The 21,645-nt window shown below is 61.8% G+C and overlaps 2 protein-coding genes across 2 annotated transcripts in view; both read right to left on the reverse strand.

The window, feature by feature from the left end:
- The window catches only part of CPSF1 (cleavage and polyadenylation specific factor 1), a 14,420-nt gene extending 176 nt beyond the window's left edge, over positions 1-14,244 (reverse strand). The window contains 32 exon segments of the mRNA XM_024741036.1: positions 3-79; positions 159-314; positions 399-446; positions 516-582; positions 668-844; positions 921-1,073; positions 1,162-1,303; positions 1,519-1,603; positions 1,675-1,765; positions 1,864-1,980; positions 2,768-2,920; positions 3,004-3,147; positions 3,238-3,507; positions 3,591-3,601; positions 3,604-3,762; positions 3,847-3,988; positions 4,075-4,185; positions 4,398-4,487; positions 4,561-4,641; positions 4,724-4,798; positions 4,866-4,960; positions 5,044-5,095; positions 5,177-5,299; positions 5,373-5,460; positions 5,546-5,639; positions 5,725-5,835; positions 5,909-6,048; positions 6,190-6,336; positions 6,424-6,609; positions 6,611-6,737; positions 6,830-6,857; positions 13,948-14,244. Of these exon segments, the coding sequence (XP_024596804.1) occupies positions 3-79; positions 159-314; positions 399-446; positions 516-582; positions 668-844; positions 921-1,073; positions 1,162-1,303; positions 1,519-1,603; positions 1,675-1,765; positions 1,864-1,980; positions 2,768-2,920; positions 3,004-3,147; positions 3,238-3,507; positions 3,591-3,601; positions 3,604-3,762; positions 3,847-3,988; positions 4,075-4,185; positions 4,398-4,487; positions 4,561-4,641; positions 4,724-4,798; positions 4,866-4,960; positions 5,044-5,095; positions 5,177-5,299; positions 5,373-5,460; positions 5,546-5,639; positions 5,725-5,835; positions 5,909-6,048; positions 6,190-6,336; positions 6,424-6,609; positions 6,611-6,737; positions 6,830-6,857; positions 13,948-14,091 (3,684 nt within the window). The 5' untranslated portion in view covers positions 14,092-14,244.
- Positions 14,245-17,769: 3,525 nt separating this feature from the next.
- Positions 17,770-21,645, reverse strand: part of SLC39A4 (solute carrier family 39 member 4) — a 4,556-nt gene continuing 680 nt past the window's right edge. Inside the window, exons 2-12 of the mRNA XM_024741079.1 lie at positions 21,135-21,419; positions 20,461-20,656; positions 20,194-20,345; positions 19,932-20,103; positions 19,444-19,616; positions 19,138-19,275; positions 18,932-19,060; positions 18,703-18,757; positions 18,430-18,582; positions 18,095-18,282; positions 17,770-18,002 (exon numbers count right to left, since the gene is read on the reverse strand). Coding sequence (XP_024596847.1) covers positions 17,874-18,002; positions 18,095-18,282; positions 18,430-18,582; positions 18,703-18,757; positions 18,932-19,060; positions 19,138-19,275; positions 19,444-19,616; positions 19,932-20,103; positions 20,194-20,345; positions 20,461-20,656; positions 21,135-21,419 — 1,770 coding nt within the window. The 3' untranslated portion in view covers positions 17,770-17,873. The remainder of the gene's footprint in view (positions 18,003-18,094; positions 18,283-18,429; positions 18,583-18,702; positions 18,758-18,931; positions 19,061-19,137; positions 19,276-19,443; positions 19,617-19,931; positions 20,104-20,193; positions 20,346-20,460; positions 20,657-21,134; positions 21,420-21,645) is intronic.

Consider the following 21,645-nt stretch of genomic DNA (forward strand, 5'->3'; position numbering starts at 1 on the left):
CCCTTCTGCAGCATCAGCAGCCGCCGGTAGGTCTTCTCCTGCATGGGCAGCAGGAGGCCGATGCCACCGTCCAGTGTGGCTAAAGTGGACACGGCGTGAGCCCCGTGGGCCCCCACCACACCCCACTGCCACCTTAACCCCCTCCGCCCCACACTCACCAAACCACGTGATGTGCTTATTTTCCCACACAACGGACTTCTTGCTGGGCCCTTCAGCAGCCCCCCGGCAGGGAGTCCTCCAGAACGTGTTCACATGGGCGCCCACGTGGAAGTCCGCCCGGCGCAGCAGCCGCATGCCCCCGAAGCTCTCCTTGGCTGGGCCAGAGGGACCTCAGGTCACTGCCTGCCCGGCGCCATGCCCGACCCCCCTGCCCAGGAGAGGGTGGAGGGGGCACTCACCTTCTGGCAGGTACATGTAGACCATGAGGTTGCGGTCACGGTCGGACACTAGGGAACAGAGCCCACAGTCAGCCCCAGCCCCAGTGACGTCCCGGGGACCCCAGCCCCCATGCTCACCCAGGAAGCCCAGCTGTGCACTGTCCACCATGAAGTCCACGCTGTACACTTCCAGGGGTTTGGCGTCCTGGGGACGGGAGGGGAGGGACGGACGTCAGGGTGGGCCTGGGGCAGCACTCACCCACCCGCCGTGCAGCCCAGCCCCTCGGTACCCGGGACACGAGGCTCAGCGTCTTGCTCTCCTCCTGGTAGCGCAGCAGCGAGATGCTCTTCATGACGTCCGCGGCCAGGATGAAGTTCTTGACGCTGATCATCTGGTGGATGTAGAGCTGTGTGTCGATGAAGGCCATGCCTGTCAGCTCGCTGGCCCGCAGGCTCCACAGGAAGATCTGGGGGGTGGGAGGGGTGGGCGGTGAGCGGTGTGCGGTGAGCGGTGGGTGCCAGGGTGGGTGGAGAGGGGCACACCTTCTGGCCGATGGCCGACACCAGGTGGCCGTTGCAATGGCACAGGGCAGTCACGGGCCCCTTCTGCTCCTTCTCGTACAGGACCTTGAACTTGTTCTTGGTCAGGGGCTGGCCAGGCTCGGGCACCACCTCGATCACGTCCATGATCAGGATCTGTCAGGGAAGGCGGGTGGGTGATTCACAGGGGCTGCGTGCAGGCCGCTGGGCACTGCCTGCCTCCCACCCCCTGCCGGCCGCTTACCCGCCCTCGGCACGTGACCTCCTCCCCTTGCATGAGGCAGGTCCCGGCGGCTACGTAGCCCTTGAGGCCCGACACGGTTTCCTCACTGCGCAGCGACACCGTCTTCATGCAGGTCACGTGCTCCCACTCCTCTAGCTCGATCCTGCATCAGCCCAGGTCAGGACAGCAGCCCAGGTCAGGACAGCTGCCCAGGTCGGGACAGCAGCCCAGGTCAGGACAGCTGCCCAGGTCGGGACAGCTAACCCAGGTCGGGACAGCTAACCCAGGTCGGGACAGCTAGCCCAGGTCGGGACAGCTAACCCAGGTCGGGACAGCAGCCCAGGCCAGCCACCAGCCCCAACCTGGGCCCAGCCTCACCTGGCGTTGGGGATGGCCTCCCAGCTGACCGGGGAGATGAGCTGGATGGAGAAAGCCTCCTGCTGAGGGTGGATGTAACGGTCATCTGCATGGACAAAGGGGTGACAGTCAGGGAGGGTGGCCCCGAGAATGGGCCCAGCCTGGGGCACCTCGCACCTCTCTCAATGGTCTCAAACTCCTTCTCCTCGCCCGTCATGCGCGGGATGCGGGTGCACGGCGTGTTGGTGCTGGTGGCAACAGCATACACCTGGTGGAGGGGAGGGCGGGGAGGGTGTCACATGCCAGAGGCCAGGCCCCCAGGCTCCAAAGGTCCCTGGTGCGGTGGGGTGGGGGGCGGTGTCAGACCTTGGACTCCACATGGTAAGCCACATAGTGGGCCGTGCAGCGCAGCGGGATCTTCCTGACAGGCCACGGGGCATCGTAGGACAAGTAGGCAGGCAAGACACTGATCCTCAGCTCGCCCTGGGTGGGGCAGGGAGTTAGCGAGGGCTGGCACACCCCAAAGGCCAAGCCGATGAACCCAGGCCTCCAAGGGCTCCCTTGGGTCAGCCCTCAGCTCTGCTGGAATGGGTGGCGAGAGACCGCAGCATCCAGGCAAGGACTTGGAGAGACCACGGCCCACTGTCCTGTGCTTTGTGGGCTTCCCATCCCTTCAGCCAAGCTCGCCCAGGGCTGGGACACTGGCCACAGCTGTGGTCTGGGCCGGGACAAGGGAATAGCCAGGCTCGGGGTGCTGGAGGCTGCAGGCAAAGGGTGGGCGGCACACACATAGGCCACGCCAGGGTCTGCACAAACAAGCACGGGTGCCCTGCCGGGGCCCCGAGCCAGTTTCCTCCGCCCACAGTTGTAAGCGCACCAGCACCTACAAAGCACCTACCACGTCACCATCACTGAGTCCTCAGAGTGCTGACACCTTGGTGACAGGTAAGGAAACTCAGGTTCAGAGAGGGTGAGCATCTCACCCAGTCACACAGCTTCTAAGGGGCAGAGCTGGGGTCCAAGCCAGCAGAGCAGTGACTGGACCCTGGTTGCCCAGGGGGGTGCCCTTGTGGGCTACAGCCTCCAGTCCCGACCTCCCCAACTCGGCCTTGGCTCCCACCACCCTCTGGACACCCCCTGACTCTCCATTCCAGGGTGCCCCCATCCTGAGCCACTGAGGGCATCTTTTCTGGGGCCCCAGCACCTGGTCCTGCTTGGCAGCATCGGCGAGTGTCAGAGAGCCAGGCTGGGCCGCATGGGGCCTCCCTACCTGTCTGTTGAAGTACAGGAAGCCGCGGGGGCAGTTGACGTTGTGGAATGGGGCGAAGGAGTCGATGGGGCCATCGATGCCCATGGGGTGCAGCCGCAGGGCCCCCCGGCCAGTCACCAGGAGCCAGTGGGGCGAGGGGCCGCAGATGAACACCTGGGGGCAGGCAGTGTGAGGAGGCTGCTGGGGCCGGAGCCCTGTCGGCCGCAGCCCAGGCTCCCTTGGAGCCACCAGCCTACCCCTGAGTAGCCGTAGATGTCCTCAAAGTAGCGGAACCGCGCCACACGGCCTCGGGCCCCGGCACCCTCCTCAGCGCTGCCGCCTTCGGCCTTCTTCTTGGACGGCTTTGGCTTCTTCTCTCGGAAGTTGATGCTGTGCGGGACCTGGGGGGGCGCCGCGGCCGTGAGGGCCAGGTCCTCCCCGCACCCCTGCTCCACACCCTCCCCACACCCAGCAGAGCCCAGACGCTGCACCTTCTTGAAGCGAACTTTGAGGTTCCCCTGGCCGAGCTGTGAGTCGTGGGGGAAGGCCTCGTACACGAGCAGCTCCTGGTCCACGTGCACCTGGGGGCGAACCAGCAGCACCTCCTTGACGAGGGGCAGCTCGCCCTGGCGCGTGGCCTCTTCCTTCCGGGCCTCGCCCTGGGTGGTGGGCTGACCAAAGGAGCTGTCCACGAGGACCCGCTGCCCCACAGGGAAGTTCTTCACCAGGAACACCAGCCGCCAGTCAGGGAGCTGGTAGATCTGCGGGGACAGCAGCAATTAGCTGGGCGGGGAGGGGCATGAGCGGGGGACGGGGGCCACGCTGAACACGGGGCGCCACGCACCTCCATGGTTCCGTTCTAGCCAGGCGGTGGTGGCGGCCCCCATACGAGTCACTCTTGAGCAGGAACATGGTGACGTGGCCCTCGGCACTCATGATGACCACGTAGGGGTCGGCCACGGCGCACTGCACGATGGGGGAGCCCAGGTCCACGGGGATGAAGTGCAGCTGGTTCACTGCGGACACAGCCCGTCAGCAAAGGGCAGTCGGCACGCACTAGCCCTGAGCCCCGTGCTGCCTGCCCGTGTGGCCCGGCCCACCTCCTTCCAACAGGCGGATGCCGAGTGGCGACACTTGCACGATGTAGCGGTTGTCCCCGATGTTGCCAGCAAAGACTGTGGGGCCCTGCGTGGCGAAGCCGCTGGTGTCCAGCTCCATGATCTCCTGCCCCGTCTGTAGGATCTGTGGGTGACGGTGGGTGATGGTGGGTGAGGTGCAGCCCCCACCAGCGGCCCCCCCACCCCAGGCTGCCGGGTGGGCCCCATCACCATGGTGGAATCTTCCCGGCTCAGGATAAGGAACCCGTGTCTCCGCCCATCGTCATCTGCTTCGGGGGCGCTGGGCTCCTGCTCCGCCCCCTCCCCCTTGGTGCTCTCCTCCTGTGAAGGCAGAAGGAGAGCAGGAATCCCACCGCCCAGCCCCAGGTGCCCGGAGCACCAGAGCAAGCCCGTGGCCAAGCCCGCCTGAGCTGTAGATTGGCAGAGCCTGGTGCTGGGACCAGCAGCCTCTGGGCCACCCACACACGGGCCAGGTGGGTGGCAGCTCTGGGCCCCCGCACCGCCCAGGCCTCGCCAACCTGGGGCGCACCTACCTGCTCCTTCCGCACAGGGGCGATGACTGTCCACATGTCATAGCAGCCAGGAAGCTCAAAGGTTGTCACCACCTGGGGCCGGATGCTCTTCTGGAAGGACACGAGGCGTGTCAGCAAGAGCACCCGGGCCCGCCAGGAGGCGCCACCCCTGCCCCCCACACACCTGCAGCACCGACAGGGCCCCATTCTTCCCGTAGCCGGAGCACACCACGATCTCCAGGTCTGGCTCGGGACTGTTCTGAAACTGCATGGCGGGCAGGGGGGTGAGGACGGCACCTCCCTGCTGTGCAACCTGCCCCCCCACCACCTCGCCCCCGAGCGGGCACCTCTTCAGAGAGGAAGGCGGGCTCGCCCATGGCGGCGTTGGCACAGGGTCCGATGTTGAGGATGCTGTCACACACCTGCGGGCACAGCAGTGGTCAGGCGGGCAGGCGGGGCAGGCGGTGACCCCTCTATGCCCAGGCTCACCTCAAAGGAGTAAGTGGCCAGCTGTGTGCCTGACTGGGCCTCGCTGCCGTACACCTCAATCTCGTCCACCTCGTCCTGCGGCACTGACTTGCCCCCTACAGCATGTGGAAAGGCCACCTGAGCCCACCTGGCTGCCCAGTCCAGCCCCCGCGCTCAGCCCTCACCTGACGGCCCTCACCTGACCAGCCCGCTGTGGCGTCCACGCGCTTCTTCTTGGAGGGCGGCTCCTCCTGTGAGGCAGGTGGGGTGGTGAGCAGCCCCCAAGGCCACCCCGCATGGGAGGGCAGCATCCCCACAGTCCCCGCACCCACCTTGTCGGCAACCTCCCGGGCGGTGCCGGCAGGGGGCTCCTGCAGCTTCTCCGTGTACTTGAGGAGCAGGGAGTTGCCCAGGCGAGAGCCAAGGAACAGGTATCCGGGCTCCATGGTGACCATCTGAAGGCAGGACGGGGGTGAGGGCGGGGCCCAGTCCAGACCCGGGCCCGCCCCCCCCCGAGACCCCACTCACACTAGTGGTGAGGACGCTGGCGGCGGCCTTGTCGAAGTGGAAGGCACGGACGCTGCGCATGCCGTCCGTGATAAGCGTCAGCACGTAGCTGCCGGGAGGGACACGCTGAGCTGGCGCGGGGGACCCACACCACCCGCCAGAGAGGACGGGGCTCCCTGGAGTGGGAGACTCACATCTCGCCGCCCTTGAGGGAGATGACCATCTTGTCGTAGGAGATGAAGGCTGCCTGGGCACAGTCCAGGGTGATCCGCACACCCTCCTGGGTGCCTGTGGTGGGGAGTCAGCCGGACCCAGCAGCCTCCCGCCCCTCCCCCACACACACACCCCTCGGCCCTGGCACCCCAACACTCACGCAGGGGGAAGGCAGTGGTGCCGGTGGTGAGGCTGTTGAGGGCCACGCCGTAGGGGGGGACGCTCTGGTTCAGGTACAGCAGCGAGTTGACAGCAAAGACCACCACCCCGCCTGGAGGTGGACACGCTGGTGGGTGGGGCCCAGCGCTCTCCATACCCACCCCCTCCAAGCAGCCCCACCTCACCTATGGGCTTGGGCACGGCAAGGGCCTGGGTGCAGTCAAAAGGCAGGCTGGTGAGGGACCAGATGACGGGGTGGACCTTCTGCGTGATGTTCAGCGAAATGGCCACAATGGAGCACGTGTCCTGCCGCACAGCCACCCGCCTGGGACCACGACAGCGACCACGACAGCGCGTCAGTCCCCAAATGCAGGCCACAGAGACTCGTCCGGCTCCTCCCTCCCTCCCTCCCTCCCCCGGGGCGGGCCTCTCCCCGGGTCAGGGCCACAGCAGCGCAGGACCTCACCCAGGCCAGGTCTGGTTGGGCTCAAAGAGGATGAGCAGGGTGGGCTCGTAGTAGCCGTGCAGGAACTGCAGGTCGACAATGTTGAGAAGCTTCTCGTCCAGGGCCCTCACGTCAATGATGTAGCTGGGCAGGAAGCTGGACCTCTGCCTGGGGGCAAAGGGCTTCAGCTGGGGAGGGGTACGGGCAGGGAACCCCGGCTCGGCAGCGCCTTGCCTCCCCTGCCCGGGCACTCACCCCTCACCCACGAGCCCCTCGTGCTCCTCGGACAGGCTCTCCCTGCGGAAGGGAAGGACCACCAGCCGCGTGCCGTAGATGAGCATGGCCGCGCAGCGCCCGTCGGGGTCCACGCGCACCCGCGGCGTGTGCACGTTCTGCACGAAGCCGTCCTGCAGGGGAGGGGCATCAGGCAGGCCCTGGGAGGGGACCCCACGGGGAATCCCTCTTGGCGCCCGCCAGCTGCACGCTGGCCATGGACATGACGTTGCCGAAGAAAGAGAAGGAAGCCACCAGCTCCAGCTTCTCCCGGTGCTCCCGGTGGGCCTTCCCCTCTGCGGAGAGCCAGTGGGTAGGGATCTGGGCCGCGTGCCCCAGCTGCCAACCCCCAGGTGCGTGGCCAGGCAGCCACCCTGCGCTCACTCACCTGCGCTCCTGTCATTCTTGGTCGGCACCTGTAGGAGGGAGAAGGAGGGAGGGCAGTGAGGGGCCCACCTCATGGAGGGACAGGAGAAGACCACCCAAGGCCGGCCCTGCAGCCAGGAGCCCCACGGGCTCGCCACAGTGGAGCGTGCGACCAGACACTGCTGGATACAGCCGTGCCCACAGACTCACACTGGCATCTGGGGTCCCCAGCCCGCCCCAGGGCTCCTCCTCGGGAAGCTCCCCACCCAGCTTCCCCAGCAGCCGTCCCGACACGGGACGCTCAGGGTCAAAGGATGGACAGCACTCTCTGCGCACCCCCAACCCACCCCAGACTCACCCTGGGCCCAGCCATGGCTGCCACCAGCTGCCAATGACACGTGATTGCTATGAAGAAGGAACCCCGGCTCTGCTGACAGGCCGGGCGCACCCCTGAGCCCGAACTGGGCGTGACGGTGACCCCAACACGGGGCTATGGCCCTCGCCCCATCTGTGTCCTACCGACTACCTTCCCCAGGGCAGGAGGGTGTCTCCAAGTGAGCCTGGTGACATTTGAAAGGATACTACACCACAACCAAGTTGCTATTCCAAGCATGCAAAGTCAGTTTACCACAAGAATGCCCATTGCTACAATCTACCAAAGTCTCAAAATTAAGGAAAAAATCATGCATTGTTTTCAATGGATATGAAAAGCATTTGATAAAATTTAGACCCATTCACGATAGAAATTCTTACTAACCCAAGAATACAACTTCCTTAATCAAATAAAGGTCATCCACAGTAAATCTATAGCAAGTGTCGCACGTGAGCTGCAACGTGAAATGAGGACTGGGCCTGGACAGCCTCTCCCCTCGCCAGACACGAGGTCAAGACCCAGAGACCAACTGCGATTCTGTACAGACGCAAGACACGGAGTAAGAACGTAAATCCACTGTAAGAGACATAGGGACATACTCAAATGGTCTAACGCACCACTGGCAACACAGAAGGACGGAGGAAGGAAAAGGACAGAACCCATAACTGAAGAAATGACCAAAAATATTCCGCTAAGAAGCATCGGCCTACAGATTCAAGGCCAGCCAGCGAGTCCCGAAGCAGAGGGTAAATGCAAAGAAGCATGTCGCAGTTGAAGGACAGGAAACCAAAAACAAAGACAAGTATCATAACAGTGGTCAGAGGCAGAAAGAGACAACACCTTCATACAAACTCATATTCACGGACTTCCCTGGTGGTCCAGTGGTTAAGACCCCACGCTCCCAATGCAGGGGGCCCTGGTTCGATCCCTGGTCGGGGAACTAAGATCCCACACGCGTGCCACAACTAAAAACCCCGCATGGCGCAACGAAGACCCCACGTGCTGCGAGTAAGGCCCGGTGCAGCCAAAAGAAATAAACATTTTAAAAAACAAACTGGGGCTTCCCTGGTGGCGCAGTGGTTGAGAGTCCGCCTGCCGATGCAGGGGACGCGGGTTCGTGCCCCGGTCCGGGAAGATCCCACATGCCGCGGAGCGGCTGGGCCCGTGAGCCATGGCCGCTGAGCCTCCGTGTCCGGAGCCTGTGCTCCGCAACTGGAGAGGCCACAACAGTGAGAGGCCCGCATACCCCCCCACAAAAAAAAAAAAAAAAAAAAAAAACTGATTTTCAACAGAAACTACAGAAGCCAGTGCTTTAATGTGATGAAAGAAAAAAGTCAACCTAGAATTCTAAACCCAATGAAAATATCCCTCAAAAGGGAAGTTGAGGGCTTCCCTGGTGGCGCTGTGGTTGAGAGTCCGGCTGCCGATGCAGGGGACACGGGTTCGTGCCCCGGTCCGGGAAGATCCCACATGCCGCGGAGCGGCTGGGCCCGTGAGCCATGGCCACTGAGCCTGCGCATCTGGAGCCTGTGCTCCGCAACGGGAGAGGCCACAACAGTGAGAGGCCTGCGTACCGCAAAAAAAAAAAAAAAAAAGGGAAGTTGAAATAAAAACATTTGCAGACAAACAAAAGTGGAACAAGTTCACTGACAGCAGAAACTCTTCAAGAATTGCTAACGGAAGGTCTTCAGGCTGAAGACCCCAGAGGATAAAAAAAAGGCTACAACCTACTGAATAGAATAAGAATCCATGAGCCTGTGTGGTGTTATAAAGAAAGGAATGAATACAGGGAGAAAGGAGAGCCCACCAAGAACGTAGCAGACAGGGTGGGGTCAGGAAAAGCACCACAGTCGCGTCACCGTCACCATGGACGCTGACAAACACAATCACTGCTGCTGAAACTGGAAGAGGAAGGTCTGAGCAGTAAGACGGCATTTACCGTCTCAAAGTCCCAACATCCCAGTGGGAGAGCTGGCGGGCTGCTCACCCCACCGAGCCACCTACGGCAGCACCCAGGGACTGTACCAAGGAGCACCACAGGACACGCTGGCCAGGTGTGACCAGGCCTGAACCACACCAGTACCGGCATCCTGGTTCAGACCACTGGCCTGTGGTTCTGCAGAGACTTTGGTATTGTCTGAACGCACGTGACATGCTGACCTCTAAGAGCCAAGGGGTCCCCTGCCTGCAACTTATCCTCCAGGTCCAGGAAAAAAAGACAGCGATACGGCACAAGGTTCACCTTTGGGACTCTGGGTGAGTGTACACAGGAAATCTTTGTGCTTTTGCAACTTTTCTGCGTCTGAAATTATGTAAAACCGAAGTGCTAACGACAGCAATAATGTTCTGCAGAGCTTCTAACCTACGCAGGGGCAAAACTTGTGATGATAGAACAAAGCGTGTGGGTCAAGAGGATAAAGGGTTACAGGACTCCGTGTTGTTTGGGGAAGCTCAGTGGAGCCAGATTGTAATAAACCACAGAGACCTGTTGCGGCCTCAAAGGTATCAGCTAATTAGAAAATAATGCAGGCTTCCCTGGAGGCGCAGTGGTTGGGAGTCCGCCTGCCAGTGCAGGGGACACAGGGTCGAGCCCTGGGCCGGGAAGATCCCACATGCCGCGGAGCAACTAAGCCCGTGCGCCACAACTACAGAGCCTGCGTGCCTAGAGCCCGTGCACCGCAACAAGAGAAGCCACCGCAATGAGAAGCCCGCGCACGCAACAAAGAGTAGCCCCGGCTCGCCGCAACCAGAGAAAGCCCGCACACAGCAACAAAGACCCAACACGGCCAAAAATAAATAAATAAATAAAATATAATTTTTTTTAGAAATTCTTAAAAATAAATAAAATTACGCATTCTTGATTTGACTCTTCCATGTAAATCTCAGAATCAAGATTATGAAATCTTACAAGAAATCTTATGGCAACTTTGAGAAAAAGAACATGGTTTTTGGATTCATCTGAAAAGGGTATGACATCTCTACAATATCGAGACTTCCCATCCATGATACATTTTCTATTTACTTGAGACCGTGCTTAATTTCAAGGAAGTGCTATCCACTTTCTTTCCTCCCAAAGGTCACAGCTGCCCGGCCCTGCAAAGCAGCGAGACCTGCTGCTCCCGCAGCTGCCTGGGGTCTGCTTCCCCCAGGACTGAGGGACCAGGCACACGCCCCACCCCCACCATCTGCTCCCCACTCTTTTCTTCCCTCCTGTCACCGCGGCAGCCCCTGCACTTGCACTTGATTCCTTGGAGCAGACCGAAGACAGCCTCCAGAGGGGGCTTACCACCCCCTCTTGAATCCGGGCTGGGGGTGGTGCTCTGAAGGACAATCAGTGACAAAAGGGATGCTGTGCCCCCAGGGCCTGGCCCTGGCCACGACTGGCCGCTTCCCTCAGCGTAAGAAGCTCAACTACCTCAAGGCCGTCTGCCACGAAAACCAAGCCAGCCACGTGGAGAGAAAGGGGAGAGACGCCCTTCAAGTCACCCAGACAAGACCCAGAGCTCACAGAGCAGAGGCCAGGCGTCCCCACGGTCCCTGCTGTGCCATCCAAGCTCCCGGCTGCCCACAGGTGTGTGCCACCCTGGTGACAGCGCTGTCTGAAGCTCCAGGGCGGGCTGTCCCGCAGCAGTGACTAGGCTGACCCCCAACACGCTCACCCACCCGAGGACTCCACCCAGCCCGCACTCCATCTCCGGCTCCCACACACTCCACTCTCTGGTGTAAGAGTAGGCAAACTTTCCCATGAAGAGCCGGGGGGCAAGTATCTGATTCAGGCTTTGCAGCCGCATCTAGTCTGTCAAGGATCTTCTTGAAATCGTTTACAGCCCTTCAGAGGCGTGCGAACTCCCCTGGATCTTGGTGGCCTGAGAGTGGGCTGTGCTGGGGACCCTGCACAGGCAGCTCCTTCCCTTCAGAGAAAAATGTGCCGTCTCACCCCCCTTAAAAAGTCCTGCTCTTCCTACCAGTTTCTGCTCCTTTTCTTCTCTTCCCTTTGCGCAAACCTCTCCCAGGGAGCTGTCTCTGTCCACTGGTACTGACCCTCCTCCTGCACCAGGCTCTTGGCCTCACTGGCCCGCACCCCTGCCTGCCACCAGACTTCCTCGTCGGGGTCACCAGGGGCCTCCAGGCCTCAGGACCCACCTGAGGCTCAGAAACATGGGACCCAGCATCAGGTCCCCAAACGCTGCCCTCCCTCGGCCGCCAGAACACTCTCTGGCTTGGCTGCCACCTCCCTGACCATGCCACTCCCGACTCATCCACGGCTTCTCTTCGTCCTACCCCTTGATGCTGGGGCGCCCCAGGGGCCATCTTCGGGGTGATCGCAGCCTGCTGCTACCGCGTCTAAACACCACCCACAGGCTGCAGACCCCGACGCCAGCTCCAGCCCCCAACCCTTCCTGGACATCGACTCCGGCTGTGGAGTGAGCACCTCAAAGTGCCTGTGGTGGCCCCAGCGGCTCCCTGCGCTGGGAGGTCCACGTGGCCCTGACCACTTCTAGATCAGGTTACAAAAGACATGGGGCTTCCAACCCGGCAGGCTGCGTTGTCCTCGGGGAGGCTGTGTGTGGTACGCAGCCCTGTGGAGAGGCCACACGGTGAGGAACCGATGCTTCGAAAGAAAGCAGAAAACACAACCCCAGTGGGGCCTTCAGAGGACGGCGACCCCAGCTGACGTCTCACTGCAGCCCCAAGAGACCCTGTCAGGGCCGCTGCCGGCTTCCCACCCCGAGACCCTGTGAGGCAGTGCCCGCTGTTTCACGCTGCTGAGCTTTGGGGCACCTTGTGATGCAGCAACAAGTAACTCCTACGATATCCAAAATGAGCTCCTGACCCCAGTCCCTACGCCCTCCCTGCAGCCTTCTCCCTTCTCAGGTGCCGACAACTCTGCCCTGCAGGTGCCCTGCGGGCGCTCAGACCGAAATTCCGACCCAGGCAAAGCCTCGACCCTGAAGAGCCTCGGCATCGCCCTGGGCTCCTCTCCCCTGCCCACCACACATCCCTCCGTCCTGACCCAGGCGCTTCCGCCACCTCTAGCACCCGCTGCTCCTCCGCACAGCGGCCACAGCGACCCTGGGAGACACCGTCTGGTCAGCTCACTCCTCTGCCCAAACCTTAACACCCCATCTGCCTCAAGTCACCACTCAGTTCCCACAATGGCCCAGATGGCCGCGGTGCCAACGCCCCACCCCCGGCCCGTCACCCCTCTGACCCTCTGCTCTCACCGGCTCACTCCTCCCTCCCTCTCCGCCGCTGGGCTGGTCCCGGAACACTGGCCCCTACTGCCCTGGGACCTTCGGCTCTGCCTGGAAGCTCTTCTCCCCACACCATCCTCCTGGCCCACTCAAATCTCACCTGCCCAAGGAGGGGAGCTTTAGACCACGCCTGGCTCCATCCCATCCTGTTGGGGGGCGCAGGTGCTTTCGCCTCCAGCATGTGACGTGCTGGCAGCGTGTGGTCCGCCCCCCCAACCAGAACCAGAGCGCCACCCCGGCGGCGGCGCTCTGAGGCAGCGCTCACCAACCCCTCCCAAGATGCTGTGAACCCTTTTGTAAAACACATAACAGTGTAAAAACTTCCAGTCTGTCTCTGAAAGTTGACTGAAAACCCGTCTCAGATTTAGTAACAGCAAAGATCCTCCTGTTCAGTGTGGAACCATATATATTTATTTACAAAATTTCTTTTTCAGTTTTGACTGAAATTTTAACAAAAGCCAAATACTGACCTCAAAACTGCTGTATCGCAAAAGCTTAAACTGAGATTTTTTAATGGCGTATTCAGTCACAAAGCTCTCACATCCTTCTATATTTTGCTTGTTTTGTCACGTGTGAATTAGTACAACGGTACACACGTTTAACACAAAACAAACGCCCGTGTCCTGAGGTAGGTCCCCAGGGAGGCGGCGTCCTCCTGCTGCCCCGCAGACGACAACCCCTCCCCCTCCCCTCCCTCAATTACTTCTGGAGGTAGGTCCCCAGGGAGGCGGCGTCCTCCTGCTGCCCCGCAGACGACAACCCCTCCCCCTCCCCTCCCTCAATTACTTCTGGAGGTAGGTCCCCAGGGAGGCGGCGTCCTCCTGCTGCCCCGCACTTCTGGCCTGCGCACAGGCCTTCCTTCTGCCTGGAACCTACCCCCTCCCCATCCTTGCGCCTGGCTCTTACTCCCGGCTCCTACTCCCCCTTCAAGAACAGATGAGAAGCCGCCTCCTGCAAGAAGTCCCCCTGGACCAAACCTCACACCTCCGGCAACCAAAGCACCCCTGTATCTCCTCTACTGATGGGTTCATCACACTATACCGACCTCCGACCCACACCTACACCCAGCCTTGTTCTCTTTGCCAGGAAAGTTCTTCCCCCAACAAACTCCTACTCTGCCTAAAACAGGCTCCTCTGATCGCTCATTCTCTCCTCCATTTCCTCAGCTGCCCCTTCTGCAGGCTGCAGTGTGTCTACAGGTGTGTTCGCACGTGTGCACTTGGTCAGCGGGTGTCCTCCTGCCCCAAGTTTTTGCAGATTTTGTTCACTACTGCATCGCTTCCACCTAGCGCACAGCAGGTGTTCATGTAATTTGCTAAAAAGACAAAAGAGCAAATGAGACGCGCAGGGCAGGCCTCTGAGCCCGCCAGGCGTGGGAAGAGGTGGAGGAACGTGGCAGCTAAGAGAACAGGCTCTGGACACAACCAACCACGGGGCCCGTCTGGCCTGCCTCTCTGTCTGTACCGGGCAACCCTCGCCGCGTGGCGCTGCGGCTGGAGCGGGCCTACCTACCTCGGCGTCGCGGTTGAGGCGGTACACGTAGAGCTGCGATGTCCCGGCCACCACGAGGTTGCGCTCGCTGTTGTTAAAAAAGTTGCAATACATCGAGAACTCGAGGCCGGTGGGCGGATGCGCCTGCTTGTATACGGCGTACATGGCGCCGAGCCCGGACTGCACAGGGCCGGAAGGCGACAAGATGAGCCGGGCCGCCGGCGCACGACCCCAGGACCGCTCGCCCGCCGGCCACCCACCTAGCAGTTGGAGCCGGGTGGCGGGGGACCCGTACGGCAGCGAACACGGCCCGGCAGGGCCCGGAAGCCGCGCGCCGAGGTTCCGTGTTTCTGCGCTTGCGCAGTGCCGCCAAGGCGCAGCTGCCGCGGGGGCGACAGCGGCCCCTGGTGGTCTGGAGCGGCCTCGAGGCTCCGCCTCCGGAGCCCCGAAAACCGAGCTCTCTCAAGATCCAGAGTCCCACTGCGGGCGAACGCAGGAGCGGGTTGGAAGCCGGACGGGGGCTGAGGCGGCTCAGGGCCGCCGGTCAGGGCCCTGCCCGCCCCAGGACCTCAGAATGGGGTCACCGCTGAGGGTCTCGCCCGCAGGAAGAGGCGAGGTCTTAGGCGCCCTGCCGGGTGCCGAAGCCCAGCTCAGCCAGACGAGCCTCGCAGTGTGGAGGCCGGGAGGGCAGAGACCCCCGGACATAAACACTCGCCAGATTACGCCCCGGCAGGTGCCGCTAGTGTGGCAGACGCCCGACTAGTCCAGGGAGAGCTTCCTGGAGATGCCGTGTCCTGTCCCTGCTCAGTGATCCCCCGCAGAGCGACCCCCCCACCCCCTCCAAAACACACATACTCACGACGCACGGCGGTCGCGTAGCTGCCGGTGGTCCCGCCGGCCCCTCTACGAGCCCCTCCCCGCAGAACGGCGCTTTTCGCGCCTCTTGCCCACTGCTCCCTCCCGATGCCTGGCACAGTTGCCCACTTCAAGGGCCTTGGAGCCAGGACCGTGCACAGCTAAGCAGTCCTCTCCTCACTTGGCAGGGACTCGCCCTAGGGTACCCGCGAACAGGTCTGGGATTTAGAAACAGAATTTTTTTTTTTGGCCCCACCCGCGCGGCTTGCGGGATCTTAGTCCCCCGACCAGGGATCAACCCGGGCCCCCTGCAGTGGGAGCGCGGAGTCCTAACCCCTGGACCGCCAGGGAAGTCCCAAGAAACGGAATCTTAGGAAATAAAACAAGAAAGTATAATCACAGCCGAGAAAATGGCGTAGAAATATGTGTTCATGTTGCATCCAGATGTGCTCACTTGCTCATTTCAGCAACAAGGCTTCAAATCTGGACCCTTGAGCGGTGGACAAAGGGGTCACTTGGATGCCTGGGCAGGTGTGTGACCCCTAAGTCACAGCAAAGCCCTTTAAAAGTCATAACAAAACTGAACCCTGAAAAGAGGGGTAGGCTGGGGCAGAGCTCACCCTGAGCAGGACAGAACACCCGCAGCCCATTTCTCTAGGAGCCCCGTGCCCTTTCCTAGAATTCCTGCGACGTGTAATTGTGTCAGCTGAGCCTTTGTGGGGAGCCTGCCTCCCAGACTTGCTATTTTATGTAATGTATTTATATGTATTTGTAGATGTGATAGAAGTCTTAGGGGAGTGGGGGCGAGCTGCTACTCTCCCCACTCAAGCCCCTTCTTGCTGTAGCAAAATAAGCCCCCTATTCCCCTTTCTTCAGGCCTTCTATTAACATATAGCCCCCTGGCAGGCTGGTTTAAGGCAGTTTGGGTATTGGGGTCAGGTACCAATGAAGAATCACGACTTACCTCGCTCCCTTGTAAACCATTATTTGAGTTTTCGTCCTCGTGTAATTACTTTATTCCTTGATTTTTTTTTTTTTTTTGCAGTACACAGGCCTCTCACTGTTGTGGCCTCTCCCGTTGCGGAGCACAGGCTCCAGACGTGCAGGCTCAGCGGCCATGGCTCACGGGCCCAGCCGCTCCACGGCATGTGGGATCTTCCCAGACCAGGGCACGAACCCGTGTCCCCTGCATCGGCAGGTGGACTCTCAACCACTGCGCCACCAGGGAAGCCCTATCCCTCGATTTTTGAGAAACTGGTCCTTTTGTCATTTGTCATGTTTCCCTCCCTCCAAATCTTGATCTGGAAATAGCAGAGATATAGCCCCCGCCCCACCCCCACCCCTGCCCAACATAAAAGTGGTACCTGTTTGTCTCCATACAGAGCAGGGACTTCTGCTTCTGTTCTGGTCTTGACCCCAGAGACATGCCTTCCTCCGGCTGACCATTTTAAAATAATCTGAATTCACACTCAGAGATATTCAGCCTGTCAGCCCCAGAGACCTGCCTTCCTCCGGCTGACCACTTTTAAATAATCTGAATTCACACTCAGAGATATTCAGCCTGTCAGCCCCAGAGACCTGCCTTCCTCCGGCTGACCACTTTTAAATAATCTGAATTCACACTCAGAGATATTCAGCCTGTCAGCTCTCCTTTTAAAAAATCAAAGATATGCTTTTGTCTCAGTGAAAGCATGTCTCCAAGCAAAGGCTCCTCTATTCCGGTCGTCCTGAACCAGGTGGGTGACTGCTTCAGAGGTTTTCTCTTTTGCCCAAACTCCACCTAATAAAGTTCTGATAGCATGGAAAAAAAAAAAAAGGTAACAAAAACTGTAGCCAGAGCCACCCTGAGGGTGTACTAGAGGAGGGAGCAGGGGCAGAGGTGGGGCTGTGGCCAGAACACTAATTCTCCTCATCCAAGACAGATGGGCATAGTCATGGCACCCACAGCGCAGGGCATCTGTGATGGATAAAGAGGTCAGTAGCCACAGAGCCCTCAGACTCGAGCCTGCATGTGGCAAGTGCCCTGACAAAGGAATGAGAGTTTGTGTGTGGGAGAGAGGTGGTCGGTGCAGAGAGAGGCAGAGATACTGAAGGAGCACAGTCCTAGGAGAGCAGCAGCAGGCCGGATGCAGCTCCATTCCAGTCAGACAGGAGGAGAAGGTGGGCAGAGGGACTGGGAAGTTGTAGGGCTGCCAGCAGGAAAGCAGATGTGGGCCTGCCTGGTGGACGCACTTCTTCAATGGGAAATTTAGGGAGGCTGTCAGTGGAAGTGGTGGCTCAAAGCTGCTCGAAAGGGACAGTGATGGGCTGGAGGATGGTCCAAGGCTGGGGGGTGGGAGGGGTGATGGGGCTGCCAGTACAAGAAGCCAGTAGAAGCTCACATAACAGATTCTTCCCTAGAGACTTCAGAGGAGCACAGCCTGCTGCCCCCTTGATTTCAGACTTCTGCCTCCAGAACTCTGAGAAAATAAATTTCTGACGTCCTAAGGCACCCAGTGTGTGGTGGGCTGTGCTACAGCCCCAAGAAACTACCACATGGGGACTCTGAGGATGGACACTTCTGGTGAGGACAGTGGAGCAGAGCAGTAGAGGCCCGGGCCTCACGGAGGGTTGCCACACACCCTGGTCTGATTATCTCCAGGCCCATTTTTCATGAGAGAGAAACAAGCCCTCACCTGTGTAAATGCTGCTGCTTGTTTTGTTTTTTCTGCTACAAGCAAACAAATTTGATTCCTGATTGGATCCCAGGTCCTCCCTGCGGCCCTCAGACCCTGGCCCATTTCTCTGGCTTCACTTCCCATGCATTACAGATGAGGGGACTGAGGATGGCTACTTGGAGGTCCCTGAGCTCAGCTATACTGGCTCCTCGTCAGGCACCAGGCACTGCTATGGGGAGAGATACTGCCCCACCTGTCGACCTTTCTTGGTGGGAGACCCTTCCCTCCCAGCGAGGTGAGCAGGCTGGGCTCCAAGCACAAGTGTCTTTATTGAAGATGGGCACTGGGGCTCTCCGGGTGGCTGCGGTTTCTAAGGGGCTGAGATAGTGCAAGGCCAGGAGCCAGAGTCAAGGGCTGAGACTGGGGCGGAGGCTATCAGAGAGTGATATTATCCTCATACAGCGACAACAGCAGCAGGACGGTCCAGCCGCCCAGCAGGCCCACGTTGTGCAGCAGGAAGAGGAGCCAGGGCCGCCGGTCCCGCACGTTCAGCATGGCCGGGAGCTGCGGAGGAGGTGGGCCCTGGGTCAGAAGTCAGCTCAGAGCTCCTGCTCAGCTGCCGCCCACTGCAGTCCCCTCCCGCACTCCGCGCTGACCATGTCGCAGAGCGCCACGTAGAGGAAGAGACCAGTGGCTACCGCCAGGATCCAGGTCTCGCCATCTTCGCCGACGCCTACCGCGAGCGCCACGTAGAGGCCGATGAAGGCCGTGAGCCCCGAGGCCAAGTTCAGCAGCAGCGCCAGGCGCACCGACAGCCCAGCGTGCAGCAGGGCCGCGAAGTCCCCTGGGGCGGGAGGGGCGGGGTCAGGCCGAGAGCCCCGCCCACCCCGACAGACCTCGCTCCGCTCCGATAGTCCCTCCCAACTGTCCCGCCAACCAACCAACCGCACCCCAGGCAGGCCCCGCCCCGCTGGAACCCCTCGCGGCTCACCCAGCTCGTGCGGCACCTCGTGGCAGAACACGGCCAGCGAGGTGGACAGCCCCGTCTTCCAGGAAGACGAGAAGGCGGCGCCCACGGCCAGACCGTCGGCGAAGTTGTGCACGGCGTCTCCCAGCGTGATCACGTAGGGCAGCAGTCTCAGCTCTGCGGGCGCGGCCGGCGTGGGTGGGCATCTGCCTCGCAACACCTCGCCCCCGCCCCGCGCCGGTGCTGCGCACCGAACCCCTGGCACCCAGTGCTTCCGGGGCCTCCCTCAGGGCTCACCTGGGCTCAGTCTCCGGGGCTCCGGGCTCAGCAGTTCGGGGCTCTCCTCCGCCACCTGTGGGGCGGGGGGGATGCGGTCCGCGTAGATGAGCCTCTGGGCGGGGAGGTGAGAAGGGGCTCGCGGAGCTAGGTCCTCAGCTCAGGCCAGGGGCAGAAGCCTTGGCGTGGGGGCTGGGAGTGCAGACAGGGCTCCGCGTGGGGTAGGGACGTCCGGTAAGAGCCAGCTCACCAGGTCTGCGCGCGAGCCCTCGTGGGGCTGCTTGGGAGGCCGGAGATCGCTCGGCGCTAGCTGCAGGGACACGCCATGGCTGTGGCCGCCGTGACTGTGGCTGTGGCTGCAGGGCCCGTCCTTTCGGTCCTGCGGGGACAGCTGCTCAGGGTCCACCACGCCTCCCCCCTCCTCCGCACACCGCGTCCAGCTCCCATGCACCTGACCTCCGGGTCCAGGGGCAGCAAGAGGTTGAAGAGGCTCTCGAACAGGAAGAAGGCATAGAGACCACCCAGCACAGCTAGGAGGCGCCAGGTGGGCTGCGAGCCAAGGCCTTCGCCATCATGCGAGTGCAGCCCCAGCACCTGGGGGGGCAGAGGGCGCTGGGCCAGTTGCCCCAGGGCCTCCTCCCCCCAGACAAGGAGATAGGGTTAGGGGTCAGGGAAGGGTCCCAGGAGGGTGTGCCTGGAAGGAATTCTGGGTAGGCGAGTCCCTGGTGGGGGAGGGAGGGTCCTGGCGGGCTGGGGGCCAACCTGAGGCGTCAAGTGCAGAAGGGCGTCGCCTGTGAGCGCGCCCACAGCCGTGCTCAGGAAGGTCTGGGTGACGTAGTGGGTAGCAGAGCCGCACTCGGCACAGGTGAGCAGCAAGAGCCCGGAGGCGGAGCTGAGACAGGTGAGCAGTGTGGCCAGCGAGCCGTACAGGTACCCTGGGGGGGCACGGTGAGAGCCTCCCTCTCCGCCTCAGCCCCCCACCCCCCGCTTCCCAGGGAAGGGCGTCCAGGTGGGGTCCAGGAGCGAGCAAGACCCGCCAGGGCCGCTCCTTCTAGCCCTCCGGCCCCGAAACCCCATCCTCTTCCCTTTCAGGCCCCCATATTCCCTGCTACCCCTCTACACCAGCCCCGGCCCAGCTCTCCCCGCCCCTCCCAAACCCAGCGGCCACTTCCTCCTCCCTTTTCGGTTCCTCCTCCATGCTGCCAGGCCCCTGGGCACAGCCAGGCACAGCTGGGGAGGTGGGCACTCACTCTGCACCTGACTGAGCTGGTCCTGAGTGGGCTGCTCAGGCTGGGGGCTGCAGGCCCCACTCAGTTGCTGCTGGAGCAGGGCAGGGCTCAGTAGGGCCCAGGCCTCCGGTGTCACCCCAGCCTGCTCAGACAGCCCATACACAGCCATCACATCTCCAGCACTCAGGCATACCTGGGGGGGTGACAGGCCTGGGGGTCAGGGACCTGAGCAGACTGGTGGGACCCCACCTCTCTCCAAGACAAGGGCGCATGGACTGCTCACTGTGTCCCACATGCTGGAGCTGCTGTTGGGGGTGGCAGGGGGCCCAGGGCCCTGGCGGTTGGCCCCCTCTCCCCGATGACCGTGGTCACTGTGGTCACCATGGGTCTCGGTCGCTCCGCCCACCCCCAGGCGCTGCATCAAGGCCTCCAGCTCTGGCAGGGAGGACAGAGTGACAAAGTTTGTGTGGGCTCCAGCCCTGCACTCCCCAGGGGCACCGATGCTGGGGTTCAGGGCACTCCCTGCCCAGTGGCGCAGCTCAGGCCTCACCAGCCAGCGTGATGTTGGGGTTCTCGCTGCTGTGCTGCCGGAACACGAAGTCCACGAAGTACTGGGGGGTCGGCAGGGCTCGGAAGCAGGACCCGCTCCTGACGTGGTCCAGCAGGGCAGCCAGGACTGGGCCGGGGCTGCCGGGAGACCCCACCCCCGCTGCTTCCTCCAACAGCTGAGGCAGGGCTACACAGGCCTGGGGAGGAGCTGGACCTCAGTCTCACTGGCCGTGTGGACTTCCTGACCTCTAGCTCTGCCATTGCCCCTGGTGCCCCCTGGACTCCAGTGACTCTGGTGCAGCCTCCTGGGAGCACCACTTCTTCTTGTTCACCTCAGACCTGGGCTGGGCCCCTCCCCTGCTTGGGGCACCTCCCTGGTACCACAGGCCTCCCCCTTCCTGGCCCAGTGGGTCCAGGCCCCCACCTTCCCCCCAGGGCTCCTCCCTGTAGCCCCAGGAGCTTTCTCAGACCCCATCCAGGGTCAGGGCCCCTCCTGGGGCTCCTGCAGCCCTGCCCTACTCAGTGGGGAGCGTCCATTTGTGATTCCCCCAGCCCAGACTCCCCCAAGTGCCCAGAAAGGCGTTGAGGCCCAACCCCCTAAGGGGTCCCCCTCCCCCCAATCCCTCCTGGCTCCTCTTCACCCACCACCCCTGGCCAGCCCGCCCAGGCCCCCACCTCCATAGAAGTGGGCCGGCCAGCGGCCTGGGCCTGAATCTTCTGTAGCAGCCTGGTCAAGCCTGGGGTCAGGGCCTCAGGGCTCTCGAGCAGGGCCAGGAGCTGGTCTGCGCGGGAGGCCCAGCGGCCAGCCCGGACATCCGCACAGGTGCCCTCCGGGTTGCTGAGGTAGACGGTGGCGGCAGCGCTGAGGCGGGCGATGTGCCTGGGCTCCAGGGCCTGAGCGGAGTGGAGCCCTGGCTTCTCAGGCCTGCCCAGGGCCAGGGCGTCTTCCACAGACAGGCACTGTGGGCAGAGACAGGTGGGCGGGGGCCAGGTATCTGTGGCCCAGGAGCCGCCCCCTTCCCTGCGGGGGCCTCGCACAGGGACCACCATCCTCTCCGTCCCTCTCACAGCGACACCCCTCCATCACCTGCTCACTCACGTGCTCTCCCCACCATCTCTCCCCACCATCCCCCCCCATGACAGGACGACGCGTGCGCATACGTACATACATGCATACGCGCACCCC

Source organism: Neophocaena asiaeorientalis, unplaced genomic scaffold (assembly GCF_003031525.2).
Source record: "Neophocaena asiaeorientalis asiaeorientalis breed wild unplaced genomic scaffold, Neophocaena_asiaeorientalis_V1.1 scaffold177, whole genome shotgun sequence".
Classification (NCBI taxonomy): Eukaryota; Metazoa; Chordata; class Mammalia; order Artiodactyla; family Phocoenidae; genus Neophocaena; species Neophocaena asiaeorientalis.